Source organism: Lates calcarifer, linkage group LG10 (genome assembly GCF_001640805.2).
Source record: "Lates calcarifer isolate ASB-BC8 linkage group LG10, TLL_Latcal_v3, whole genome shotgun sequence".
Classification (NCBI taxonomy): Eukaryota; Metazoa; Chordata; class Actinopteri; family Centropomidae; genus Lates; species Lates calcarifer.
The window spans coordinates 14,510,198-14,524,787 of NC_066842.1; the positions used below are offsets into that span (position 1 = coordinate 14,510,198).

Sequence of the window (14,590 nt, forward strand, 5' to 3'; positions counted from 1 at the left end):
AATTTAAAAAATGATAGTGAACTATGCAGCGATTTGCAATTTAAACACATTCTGAAGTGTTTATCATTCAGTTATTGACAGATTTATGATTTGTTTTTATGTTCTAGGGCCGAGGCTCTCCCTCTGGTACAGGTAAGAAAGTAAAGCGGACACTACCAGACCCCCCACCTGAGGATGACTCTCTGACAGGACGGTCAGGCTATAGCACCAACTCTGCTCGTCGCCGACTTGCCCGCAGTACAACAATGGCTCGAGCAAAAATCCTGCAAGACATTGACAAGGAGCTTGATCTGGTGGAGAGAGAGTCTTCAAAACTTCGCAAGAAACAGGCTGAGCTAGATGAAGAGGAAAAAGAGATTGATGCCAAGCTACGGTGAGATGCTACAGATTTAACATTAACACACTTAAGGATATAGGCTTACACTTTTGTACAGTCCCTGTGACATTAATTCATTAACAAATAATAACTGCATTCATCCCTCTCATGCAATCATTATTCCTAATTCATCTGCATGATTCCCCTCTTACCTTGATAGCTTATGGGCTAAAAGGCTGCCTTGACATCACTCAGTGAGACCTCTCCACACTCACACATAGTAAAAGGTACTAATGTGTGAGAAAACCCGGAACATTATTTGCCTTTTTGGTTGTAATGTTAATAGGATTGTTAGTGCTTAAATTATAAAACAATATGTATCTTTTTAACCTATCTCTGCAGGTACCTGGAGATGGGTATCAACCGGCGGAAAGAGGCCTTGCTCAAGGAAAGAGAGAAGAGAGAGAGAGCCTACCTCCAAGGGGTGGCTGAGGAAAGAGATTACATGTCAGACAGTGAAGTTAGCAACATCAGAGAGGCTAGGGGTGATGGCCTGGAGAGACCACGGACAGCTCCTCAATCAGAGTTCGACCAATTCATCCCCCCACAGACAGAGGCTGATTCCCAGTACAACACATTAACTAGTCCATACTCTCACTATGCGCAGTATGTTCCACAGACTCAAACCACCAGCCATTATACACAACAGAACCTATATCAGCAGCAGTCCCTTTACCACCAACAGGTGTCTCCTTACCCAACTCTGTCCCTCTCCCATGCCCAGGCTCAGCCTAGTAGCTACCAGCATGCTTTGCTCTTGCAGCAGGGAAAACAGCGACAAACCACTCTGTCTGATTTAGAGCCTAAGATCACTACCAACTATGAAGTGATACGCAACCAGCCTCTGCTCATTGTACCAACCTCCACAGAAAGTGGCTATGGAGTGGCTCACCTAGGGGGCAAGTATGGCAACTTGGACTTGAGGCTAGGGCTAGAGGAGAGGAGCATGGCCTCTAGTCCCATGTCTAGTATTTCTGCTGATTCATTTTATGCTGATATTGACCATCATAATGCCAGGAACTATGTGCTGATAGAGGACATAGGGGAGCTCACCAAGGCATCAACAGGGCTGAGCAACACAGGCTTAAGTTCTGGATTCAACCTGCCTGATAAGGAGTTGTCCAAGGCAGACAGACTACTCAGGGCAGCAGAAGTCAGGCGCACAGCAGAGGTAAATACTGTACTGCTACATTAACCTCTATTTCTACCTAAATCATCACCTTCTGTATATATGCATATTTTATATTTGCTTTATAGGGTGCAGTCCCACTAATCTGTCATTGAACGAAAAAAATTTAGAATTGTAGAAAGAATATTTCTATAGTGCTTTTGTTATTCATATGATGCATTTTATAGTTTGGGACATAGCAAAATGGATGGTAACAAAGCTTTAGCTCTTGGTCTCATACTAAACTTCTCACTGAAAAACAGAGATAAACAAATGCTAACACAATGGATCAATCAGGTCACATCTGTATGTATGTATATCTTTAATACTTACTTGGGGGTATATGTAACACACTTAAAAGGCACTTGTTAATGTGTGATTTTAATTTACACTACTGTTGAGGACACACTAAAAGTGTGGCATATTATTTTTCCCTTTTAGGTGGCAGATTTTTTAGGCTCATCTCGGCTTCAAGGTTATGGTAAAGGAGAAGATGACACTATGGAGGAGCCTTATGAGCTGAAACTACTGAAGCAGCAAATCAAGCAGGAGTTCAGACGAGGAACTGAGGGGCTAGAACACTTAACAGGTCTGGGACTACCCCAGTATCTCCCCAGTGACAGCAGCTTTCGCCACTTTCCTAAAGGGGAGAAGTATAGCATTGGCAGGCTCACCCTTGAAAAACAGGCTGCAAAGCAACTCCCAGCAGCTGTGCTTTACCAGAAACAGATGAAGAACAAAAAGGCCCTAATAGACCCTAAGGCCATCACTAAATTTTCTCCAATTCAGGAGAGTAGGGACCTGGAGCCTGACTTCGGCAGCTACATGGGTTCTGGGGCCTCTTCTGTAACCAATCTAGCTGCTAGGGCTAGGTTACTTCAGGATGAGATTACGTTTGGGCTAAGAAAGAACTTGTCTGAGCAGCAAAAATATTTAGGATCCTCCCTGGGGGCCAACCTAGCTGGTTCTCTTAATCTTGGGCAGTCCTTTGGACTGGGATCCGCTGTCAGGGCCACTGCCCAGGATGATGGCACCTACCCAAGTGGTACTCGTTCCCGACCTTCATCACGCCCCTCCTCCCGCCCCTCTTCTGTCTATGGCTTGGATCTATCTATCAAACGGGACCTATCCAGCTCCTCACTCAGACTTAAAACAGAGGGAGAGGTCCTGGATGCAGCATTTGCCCCTGGGGTGGCCAGAGCAAAACCCACTAGTTTACCTATCAGCCAAAGCCGGGGCCGTATCCCCATTGTGGCTCAGAACTCTGAGGAAGAGAGCCCTCTGAGCCCAGTGGGGCAGCCTATGGGCATGGCTAGAGCCTCAGCTGGACCTCTCCCTCCCATTTCTGCTGACTCCAGGGACCAATTTGGGTCTAGCCATTCTCTGCCAGAGGTACAGCAACATATGAGGGAGGAATCTCGGACGCGTGGCTATGATCGAGACATTGCATTCATCATGGATGACTTGCAAGGTGCCATGTCTGACAGCGAAGGTAAATGGAGCCTCAGACTGTTGCAGCAACTCGACTGTGTGGACCTGCTTGTCATGCATGCTAATGCTGAGTGGTATTACTGACTTTGTGCATTAACTGGTTCTTTCTCAATCATCAGTGTTCCATATAATTGTTGGTTGTTCTTTACTATATTTCCCTCTGTCACAGTAAATGTCACATTAGATGTTTGCATGCTATTTCCTTTCTTTTAAATATTTTATTTGCCGATACATAATACTCTTGGCCTGAGTTTATGTATGTCATTATGAGTTCTATCCATGTTCTGTGATTTCATCAGCATGCTTTGTCCTTTTATTTTGCAATACTCCTTATTCCTTTTATTCCTTCAAATTTATATGATCATCCTTAATCTTAAAAGTCAGCGGTAACAGAATTGCCATGCACAAAATCTATGGGCTTGAATTTATTCATACATGTCCACATTACAGCTGCCTTATTCTTAGTGAGAGTCCAAGTCCAAAGCTTACTGAAAATCCAAGCATTACATATTTTACAGTCACCCTAAACACAGTATCTAATACACTGGACATACTTAGAATTCAGTCAAGTGGTTTTTCAGAAACCTACTGGCGGGGTTAGAATGGCAGTTTTTTTTAATACACACACACACACACACACACACACACACACACACACACACACACACACACACACACATATATATATATATGGATAAATAGATGTATTTGTATTTTTAGTAAGAACTGTGTTATGAAAAAGCCCTAAAATGTGTAATGTATAAGTCATTGTTAAATAACAAAGCAATGTTAAAATAGAACTATATAATAATAATATCTATGGATAAATAGATGTATTTTTAGTAAGCATTGTGTTATGAAAAAGCCCTAAAATGTGTAATGTATAAGTCATTGTTAAATAACAAAGCAATGTCAAAATAGAACTATATAATAATAATATTTAATCATCTTCTCATATGCAAAGTGCCTCATAAACATAAATCACATGAACTTAAACAAGACCTACATATAAATAAAATAAACATGCTTCAAAATGCTTAGTGAATGCCACTGAGAATGTTTGAGATGCTGTATAGACCATCTGGAAGCTGTCTTTGCTTCAGAAACCTGTGGTAGCAGACTTTTACATGAAGGTATGACAACGAGTGTCTAGGGATTCTCTCTGTCTTTTTACCAGCCCTCCCCCTCCAATCTGCTGAGGAAAATAGTGTCTTTGTGAGAACTAGGTCAATGCCTCAGAAAGATGTACATATTTACTTTTCTAAGGCACCCTTTCAGCTATTTTGGAGAGCAACTAGCAGCAGTAAGTTTAAAGGAATACTGCTGAATCATGGTGTCTGGATGTACTTAAGTGTTCTGCAGGTATAGTCAAGGCATTCACTTTGTGTGGTCATTTCTGACTCCTGGCAAGTCAGTGACCCACCTACCAAATTTTTTTTACATATCAATCCCTAGAGCAATACAACTTTCAAGGACTGTTGCGCAGTTATGTATAATGTTAAAATTACATTTAGCATCATATTATTGTGTCTCGTTTGCGTTATGTTAACTGTATGTCTTTGTTTCTGTACATCTTTAATTTTCTATCTGTATCTGATTTTGCATCCTTGCATGTTGTGCAATACATGTTTTCCATTTCCATCTTAATAAAGTGAATGTTATCTGTTTGTTGATTGTTGCTGTGGATGTCTCATTGCTATGTGAGATGTCCATGTCCCCTAGTGATTGACAGACAATATTGACATGTATTATCTCCATCTTCGTAAGAGTGGGATTGGTAGTGTTCCATTAGGTTAGATAAATTAATTTCTGTAGATAGTAATATGTTATATGAAAAGTTAGTTAATTATTCTCAAAATTCAATTAGATATAGCATGTTTTTCATTTAGTAGAAACAAGTTAACTTAGACACTAAAAAAAAAAAAACACCAATACAAAACAAAACAAAAAACATGAAAACACTTGCCTGATTAAGAATAAGTTTAAGAGAGTTTCATGTCATCCACACTGATTATCAGACAAGTATCACAATGCATATAGTAAAAACTATTTTAGCAACTTCAGCTTTACTTGTGGACCATTTAGGATCAGTATAGTTTAATTCCTGATGATAAGGTGATATTTGTCCTGACCCCAAGTAAAAGTGTTCATCTGCCTTGATTACAGCACTAAGTGAGTCCATGCTGGCTTTGAACAGAGATGATGCCAGAATCTTTCATGAAAGTATCAGACACGGTAGAGTATCTTATGGTACTAGTTAAAAAACCCTTACTCTCATGGTATTACTATGGCTCAGTCTTACATTAATTGATGGTGGCTTTTTTCCTTAATGTATTTCTATATGTTTTTCATAATGCTTCTGCTTAAATTTGTATACAGTCTGACAGGCTACTTATGTCAGACTTGCAGTAATTTCTAGCATGCATCTTACATTGACTGCTTTCAGTGCATGTGCTGAAGTACTGTATACTCATAATACAGATCTAGTTATAGCACAGTTCCTGTAGTTTGTTAGATTACTGAACATATGTTGACACATTTCTAAAAATATATATATATATAACTTTGTACCCCAGCTGGAGGCCCAAACTGGAATATAGAAGGTGAGACAGCATTCGATTCCCATGTAGTTACATAGAGACTGTATGCCTCCATGCCGTACATCATGGTTCTGAATGATCCACTTCTCTGGTTGATTTTGTAAACATGCCAGACTCATTCTGGAATGACCCACATCTCAATAGTATACAATACATGTCATTTAACAGTTCTCTAGTAGTTGACATGTCAGACCCATTTTGGAATGAACCCCATCTTAATGGCACCAGATATCTTTTATGTGTCATATATTGTACTGATTTGCGTTATACATCATTCTGGAATGACTGCACATCAGTGGTTCTGTCAGCATATCAGACCCATTTCCAGTATTCATGTTCATGCACTTTTGCAAAAAAAAAAAAAATTATATATATATATATATATGTGTGTGTTAGTGTGTGTGTGTGTGATCATGCATCAGTGTTATTACAGAAACATGTTTAAAATGCTTTTCAATGCATATCCAGTATGTTCAGGCATATTGCCCAAATTCTGAAGGTTGATGCTGCCACTGTTTACTGATTCTAGAAAACTCTAATACTGACACAAAATGATGAATGCCTTCTAATCCAAACAGGCAACATTTACCTTCAGCATAAATGGTCATAAGGCCATTTCTCTTCATCATTATTGGTGCATCTTCTTGGTGAAATTAGATCACTGATAATGCAAAGAGACATTTGGCAGACCTGTGCACATTCTATCCTTAGTGACTATTGCATTAAACGCCAAAGTGATGAGTCATATTTCTAATGTAGAACATTCCCCACCAACCTGACTTACTACCATGGTTTTAGATCATTTTTTGGTTGAGTTGAAAGATGAAAGTTTTCTGAGCTTTGGCATTAGTGATGGAAAAATGTGGCACAAGACATCCAATATCTTTGTTAAAAAGATATTAGATGTCTGTATGATGAGCTTTGGGAGGTTTCAGAGCACACTGCACTCACAGAACGTCATAAATACATTTACTTAGTATAGCACCACTTCAAAGTTATATGGTTTTTAATCCTACAGTGGAAGGTAAAGACTTTAGATACTGTGTAGATATTTCTGTCCTCAAATTATTCTAGTAAGAGAAAATACAGTATAAACACGTTTGGAAAAAGGCTATTTACATAATGTTTACTATGATTATTATTATCACTGGAGTAAAAACACTCAATGGGACAACTCCAATCCATAGCATTTTGACCAAAAATATTAAATTTCATAATACATAATTTCCTATGGCTTCTTTCAACAACAACGTTTCAGATATAGCAGCTATGAAAATGTGGACCAAAAAAGAGCCCTCACACTCAGAGGGGGAGCAGTGCATGATAGTAAAAGCATGCCAACCTTAAAATGCTCTTGAAATTTATTCATCCTTCATTCAGCATTTGCAGCAATCATTTGATCTCACAGACGGTATGGATAGTGGAGCAGAGTTTATTCTTCTTTGCTTTCACCTATCCAGTCAGGACAGATCAGAGATCTTCCTGCATTTGAGCAAGCGGGGATGGATGCGTGACAAACTTTGTGTCACAAGCAGTCATTACCATGTTTAAAGCAGAGACTTATCAAGCTCTCAGTATAAAAGGTGTGAGATTGTATGTACATGGCTTTTAACCACTACCTCTTCCTTCCTAGCCTACCACCTGAGGAGAGAGGACACTGATTGGTTTGATAAGCCAAGAGAAGGGCATCCACAGAGTGGAAACATGTCAGACAGGAGACAGGTGAGATTCAAACTGACAGCATCTAATGTCATACTATGCTGTTTCCTTACTGACATTTTCAGTACGTAACTTATTTTCTTCATGCTGAAAATTCTCAAAAATTTCTCTCAGATGAAACTGGTCCCTTATGCCTTCCCTCACACCCGCATCAAGCTTAAGAGAGACCTGAAGGACACCAGTGTGTCAGGTATAAAGCAAACAGAGAGCACACAGACATACCATACAAGGATTATGCACACAATAATTTTCTAGCGTTGTTTTGCTAATCAGGATTCGGTATGTTTATTTTTCTCTCAGGGAATGGACTTGGGATCCGTGTAGTAGGTGGGAAGGATATTCCGGGGAGCAGAGGAGAGATTGGAGCCTACATTGCCAAGGTTATCCCTGGTGGTGTGGCAGAACAAACAGGAAAAGTTGTAGAGGGTAAGAGGAGAATAAAAAAAAGGAGGTGATATAAATCAGTGTTTACTGCCCCTGTGGGCTTCTGGATTTTTTTTTTATTTTTAGTATTATTATTATATTATTATTATATTTAAAAAAAAAATACATTGTTTGGAATAGTAAAAAATGCAACATATTTCCATCCACAAGACTACATATACTGTTCAGAAGGTATAGGATGTGCATTCTTTCAAATTATGATACTGTACATGGCAAGAAAGATTATTTCTGAGGCCTGAGAGATTAATGGTGTCAATGTAAGTCTTTATTCATTTTAGGGAAGTGTTGGCCCTCCATAAAAATCCCTGCCTGAATCAGTGAATTCCAGATGGAGATGTGAGAGGCTGCTGTAGCCTTCTGTGTTGTGGTCTGTCATGTCTCATTCCCTGAGACATCACATCCAAACACAGAAAAAGCCTGTCAACTCACCCTCCGCAGCACTGGGCTGTGTTAGTCATTAGGCTATATTTAGCATCATTATAGGCACACAAACACAGAAAAGCAGGCATACACAATCACACACAGACAATAATTAGCTTTACAACCCTTCAAAAATCCAGATTCAAATCTGATTTTCAAGTCACTCCTATCTTGAGAGTTTTCAAATGATTGATCTGAATGTTTATTGTTTGGACAGAGAAGAAAGAAGAGAAGAGTATTAATGGTAATTCCCACAGTTTGAGGATATTTTTAGGACTAAATTGGTTGTAGTTTCTTGTTTCAGTGGCAACTCCACCATTGGGACTGCCTTGACTTTGCTTTGCAAAAGGGAGGGGGTGAAGGACAGACCAGCTAATGTATTTTTTCTTGGTCTCATCTGTTTCATTCTTTTGTTTGCATCGGTTTGTTTTGAAAAAACTAGGTTTGATAAGGTTAGACTGGGTTCTTTTATGGCATTATTAGTTATAATAAAGGAGTAGTAACAGTGGTCAGGCTGGCAATGTTTACTTTCTAGTGTATGCTGAATTGTAACTATGCAAATGTGATGTTTATGTTTCACTGAGAGAGGACGGCAGCGGAACATGCCTTCAGGTGCAAAGAGAAATACAGTGGGGGAGGATATGCGAATTATACAGAGAGAGCAGAGGGAATAATCTAAATGTGCACTGGCTCATGCAGAACGGTATGGAGATATTAATTCAAGCCTTTATTGTCACAGCAGCTGGTGAGTTGCTTGGTAAGCAGAAGTCTAGTCTGAAGACCGGGTTTCAGTTGTGTAAGTGAGGCCTTGTACGCCTTGAGGTGGATGTTTGAGTTTGCTGTGAACCGATTTTGTATGCGTTGTATCATTAATATAGTGGTTGCTGTGCTGTTTGCATAATGATGTAATGTCAAATTCAACACAAAAAAACAAAGTGAAATGAAATAATTCAAATTTTCCACTGGGTATACTACATACTTCTCCTGTGTGAGCATGTAGGCTTCACTATTTAGAGACAGGGTGAAATGCACTTGCCCACAAGCTGTAACATATTGTCTGGGGGGTGATAACACCCCTTTGACTCTGACTCTGTCTGCTTGCCCTCATCGCACCACAGGAATGCAGGTGTTGGAGTGGAATGGAGTCCCTCTGACGGGAAAGACTTATGAAGAAGTACAGTGCATCATGGGCCAGCCATGTGCAGAGGCGGAGCTCTGCGTGAGACTGTGAGTTACATCTGTCATCATTTACCCCCCACCCCCACCCCTTTCCCACTGAAACTCCTACATGTTTAGTCACAATATGGTGACTCTGCACACCCTCTCCTCCTTCCTTTCCCCTCTATTCATTCCACACCTCTTCATCTGACAAATATCACTCAATGACTGATTACTGCTAAACTACACTGGTTGATACTCCATTACAAATTTCCTGTATGGATCCAAACAGCGACCTTAATATGCTGTCTGACCCTGAGCACCCACAAGCCCTGGAGCACCATGTCCAGCTTAAGGCTGGTATGTACAAGGATTTGTTGTTATGTCTGCATGCATGCATGTATCTGTGTACCTGTTTCACATATAGACAGGGTGCATTACTATACACATTTGTATCAATAGGTGGACAGCGTTCTCCTGGTGTGGATCCTAAGCAGTTGGCTGCAGAGCTACAGAAGGTGTCCCAGCAGCAGGCTCCTGGTGTGGCTGGAACAGGGGTTGGACCTGGGGGTTTGGGAGTACTCTCCGCACTGGAGCGCTCTGCCCTCCTCCACTCGGGGACTGGCTCGGCTGCCTCCAGCGGCGTGCCAAGCCCTGGCCAGCCTGCATCCCCGGCCATAAACAAAAAGCAGCGACACAAGGTAGTGTCTCGACTTGTTAGCATGCTTTCTGCTGGCTCATCCCTGACACACTCCTCAGTTGTGAAGAGTTTACAATGTGACTACAAGAAAAAATACAAATAGACAACTCGTTGATATTTCAGAGCTTGATATTTTGTGTAAAATATAAGTCTGGTCTGAATAAATAATAGTATGGATCTGTATTAAGCTACAGTCTGTGGAACACTGTGTGCGAGCTATCATGCACCTTGGCTGCTGTGATTCCATTAGTATTACATCACACATCACTACAGGGAGGAGGTTGCATGTGAGGTGTGTGCAAGTGTGTTCATCAGAGAGTGCATGACCCTGGCTGTGGGTGTCCTGTACACATGAAATTGGTAATATATATAATTGGTAATAAGTGCTTCATTTAACCAAATGCTTAAATGCTTAACTCTTGAAACAAATATCACATTGATATAAAAAAGAGGATGCATTATGTAGCACAAATGGTGATGATTACCTAATATAAAATATGAAATAGACTGTAGAAATATATTTGTACTTTGAAAATTGAAATAGACATTTTTCTATTAATGTCTAAGTACCTCAAATAATTGATTAACCTTCTCAAACTTCACTGGAGGACTTTTCCAGTCAATTACACCGCACTGATAGTCAAATCTCTCCTGAGGCTCATAGATCCATTGAGAAATCTTTACTCTGCATCTTCTCTGCAAGGACAACCCATTTGTCTGTTAGCCGACAATATATACTTCAGGAGAGCCCCATTTACTGCAACCTAATCCCTGGGTGAAGAGAAAGTCTGTTGGGAACTTTTCTTTGTGGGCCAGGCCAGGTCTCTGTAGCGTTGTCTGTGTCTCTTTGACAAACCATGAAACAATCAGTTTATAACCATCGTATGCCTCTGCCCTCTTTATTCATTTCCTTTTCAGCCAGCAGAGGTGATGAAGATGCCTCATCCCATCACTGGAGAAATTCAGGTAAAAGTGCACTTTCAAAAAAGCAATTTTTAACCACAACAAAATACAGATGCAGCCCAGTAGTTTGGTCATTCTCACACACAGCCTCCACTCCACTCTTTTCCCTCAGCTCCAGATCAACTATGACAGGAACCTCGGAAACCTGATCGTCCACGTCCTGCAGGCTAGAAACCTAGCCCCGAGGGACAACGATGGCTACTCTGACCCTTTTGTCAAGGTCTACCTCTTACCGGGGCGAGGGTGAGTTCTGACTGTGTTTGAGTGTTTAATAATGTCTGGTCTGTGTCTGTCTTTCTGCTTCTGTGTCTGTCTTGTTTTCTCTCCCCCTATTTCTTTCTGACTTTGTATTGACTGTGCTGTATGGAACTGACTAACTACTTGAGTTTGTGTGAGAGAATGAGACAGGACATGATGATGTGAGGCAGTCATTTATAGTGTAATTTGATTCGGTCTCTATGAATCAATGGATGGGTGTTTTCGACATTATACAAGGCAGTGAGAGGAAAGCCTTTAGCCATACTGCTAAATTATAATGTGTCAGATTACCTAGTCTTACTATAGATAGCCTACATGGGTGCAAACATACTCTATCCTGAATTCACAATTCGCCCACTTTTGACCGAAGGGAGTACTTTAATACTGTGCCCTAGTATTATGCCCCGGTCTTCCTCCTCTTATCCCTGTCTGCTCCGCTGTCTTCCCAAGAGCCTGTGAACAGCAAGAGAAAGGATCGATACAGTCTTTATCTACTCTGTAACAGTATCTGCTCCTAGATAATGACCCCATCAGACCTGTTTATGAGATTATAAGCCCTCTCTACCTATGCTGTATAGGTTAGAAATGAAAGCTCTGTAGGAGAGCACTTTGTTCTCCTGCTGTTTCATTTGAAGACTATTTTGTCTGACATTAGCAATGATGTGCACAGTCACAGAATCTCAACAACAGTTGAGAATAGTCAATTATTAATTCACCCATGAGCCAGTTGTAATCATTGTGAGGTTTTTTTTTCCCTTCTTTTTTTGGTCTTGCGTCACATACATTGCTTGGGCACAAAAACAGCGATACACCCTGCATAGAAAATTGATTGCCTCTCTATCCTCTACTGCCTTTTCTTTGAGCTCTCTGGGCTTCTCTGACTGTTTTTTGTGTTTTTGCTTTTCTTGTTTGTGATATCTGCCCTCCTCTTCCTCTTCTGGACTCCCTCAGCCAAGTCATGGTTGTCCAGAATGCAAGGTAGTGTGGTGCTGATCTTTGCTTTTAGTTGGTGTTATGTTTTTTCTTTCCGTAAATTACGTCTCCAAAGTGGTTTTCCATCCTTTTGTTGTGGCCTTTGTTGTTTGTCTGATTACCTGCTCTATTTCATGGTGTTTAAGAACAGTCCTATCATTGCTTTTTTCTCTCCATGCCTCTCACTTTTAACTCTCCTCAGCCTCTATCTCTGAAGTAATTTGTGATTTTGTATCTTAGTCAAAACAGAGAATTACACCTACAACAACATTTACATTTGAATTTTTTTCTGACATCTCCATAAAAGGAGACTGACCATTTTATGAACATCTATTCAGCCCACATTTATTCAGTATATCACAGTTTGGTGAATGTTTGCCGTGGGGTCAGGCAGGGAAAAGAATCTTTAATTTATTACTGATGATCATTCTGAATATCATGACTTATCAGTGCTGATAACAAGAGAAGGACCAAGTACGCCCAGAAGACCATGAACCCAGAATGGAACCAGACTGTCATCTACAAGAACATTCATTTGGAGCAGGTACTGTGCAGAGTAACATTAACACACCCACACACACCCACCCACACACACACACACACACTTTCACTCTGTCTTGCTTGTGTAGTTACTGTATTCGCTGTGGGCCACTTCTGGCGAAGTGGATGTCTTATACTCTTATTAGTATTCTGTACTCATGCCTTGTCCCCAGGGCTGTTCTCAGTATCCCAGTACAACCTCTTCTCGGCACTCCCAAGATTCAACTTAACAACCATCATTTCTGCTCTCAAACACTCTCAACACAGAAAGCCTAACTGCATGTCATTTTAACAAAAAGAGTCTGGGTAATCATGAGCCTGCGTGGTCGTCTGTCACTGTGCAAGTGTCAACTGTATATTTGGGGCGCGTGTGTTTATTCTTGGGTCTCTGTGTTTGCTAGGAGCATGTGTTGTTTGTGACAGAGACACCACCCAGACAGTAATTATAACCGTGAGGGATGAGTGCAGATGCAGTAGCTTTAGTGGTCAGAGAAAAGAGGCCTTCTGTGAAAGAAGTGGATTCATCAGCTCCTCTGGGGCTGCCTTCTGTTAATCATGTCTCACTGCCGGCCTTAAAAACACTGCTGCATCGCTCATCCGCCTTCTCCCCGACCCTCGAGATGTATTTCCATCTCTTCCCACACATTCCTATAAACATGTACTACTGTACACATTCATAGGTATATCCACACATGCATGTACATATAGTGGAATGAGCCAGATCAAATGTAACTCCTCACTTCTCTGCTCATTACAATAAATGACCCTCCTAGGTTTGCATTCATTCATGCACTGCACGTACACTGTGCCTGAGCTGTTTTCTTTCACACTTCCTCCTCCCACATACACACAAACACAGGTGCACTCACACACATTGATCTCCCTAACACATTCACATAATATCACTCCTCATAATCTGTGCCCCTCTCTCCTCTTCTTCTCTCTTTCTATACAGTTAAAGAAAAAGACACTGGAGGTGACAGTGTGGGACTATGACAGATCCTCCTCCAATGACTTCCTTGGAGAAGTGAGTGCTTTTTGGAATTTGAATCCTGTGTCTGAAAATGTCAAATGCATTTTGTACTTAACTCACACAAAAGGTCTCTGGTGTTTTTTTTTTTTTGTTTGTTTGTTTTTTGGTAGACTAGCTTTTCTTTAAACAACCTAATAATATTAGCCTTTTTCCTTTCACAAACTCAAGCTTTGCTTCATGCCTGTAAATCTATGTAGTGAGCAGTTCTATTTATCTTGTACTAAACACAGTGTGCATAACAACTGTTTAGCAAATTGACTGTTTGATATGAAGCTTCTCATCTACCTTCAGACAAATTCCTCTCCTTATTCCCCTGTATCAGTGAATATTTTTCCACCTGTTGCACCTGAGTGCTGGGCTTGGTTTTGGCGTCTTATATCATTTTTTTCCTTCTCTTTCCCTTTGTGTGTGTATTTAAATTATGTCTTAGGTCTTGATTGACTTGTCAAACACCACCCAGCTGGACAACACTCCTCGCTGGCTGCCTCTGAAGGAGCAGAGTGAAAGTATTGAGCACAGCAGAGCACACCACGCTGCTCAAGGCCCACCTGGGTCAGGTCAGGGTCATGGTCAGGGACACGGCCAAGGCCAGGGCCATATGTCAGGGCCTGGAATGGGGCCTGGACATGGTATGGGACAGGGTCAAGCACCAGGACAGGGAGATGGAAGTCATGATTCACCTAAAAACTCTGTAATCAAGAGCAGAAGTCATGGAATCTTCCCTGATCCAGCCAAAGGTAAAATATTC

The 14,590-nt window shown here is 40.9% G+C and overlaps 1 protein-coding gene across 5 annotated transcripts in view; it reads left to right on the top strand.

Annotated features, from left to right (window-relative positions):
* Positions 1–14,590, top strand: part of pclob (piccolo presynaptic cytomatrix protein b) — a 57,545-nt gene that overhangs the window by 34,524 nt on the left and 8,431 nt on the right. For 2 of the 5 annotated variants that reach the window (XM_018663807.2, XM_018663808.2), the window contains exons 15-31: positions 108–373; positions 719–1,547; positions 1,986–3,036; positions 5,202–5,270; positions 5,612–5,638; positions 7,269–7,357; positions 7,469–7,544; positions 7,655–7,780; positions 9,337–9,445; positions 9,669–9,736; positions 9,839–10,077; positions 10,995–11,042; positions 11,152–11,282; positions 12,249–12,275; positions 12,720–12,813; positions 13,765–13,836; positions 14,273–14,579. In XM_018663807.2, the coding sequence (XP_018519323.1) occupies positions 108–373; positions 719–1,547; positions 1,986–3,036; positions 5,202–5,270; positions 5,612–5,638; positions 7,269–7,357; positions 7,469–7,544; positions 7,655–7,780; positions 9,337–9,445; positions 9,669–9,736; positions 9,839–10,077; positions 10,995–11,042; positions 11,152–11,282; positions 12,249–12,275; positions 12,720–12,813; positions 13,765–13,836; positions 14,273–14,579 (3,628 nt within the window). The remainder of the gene's footprint in view (positions 1–107; positions 374–718; positions 1,548–1,985; positions 3,037–5,201; positions 5,271–5,611; positions 5,639–7,268; positions 7,358–7,468; positions 7,545–7,654; positions 7,781–9,336; positions 9,446–9,668; positions 9,737–9,838; positions 10,078–10,994; positions 11,043–11,151; positions 11,283–12,248; positions 12,276–12,719; positions 12,814–13,764; positions 13,837–14,272; positions 14,580–14,590) is intronic. The other 3 variants (XM_018663812.2, XM_018663814.2, XM_051073421.1) reach the window with 3 other exon arrangements.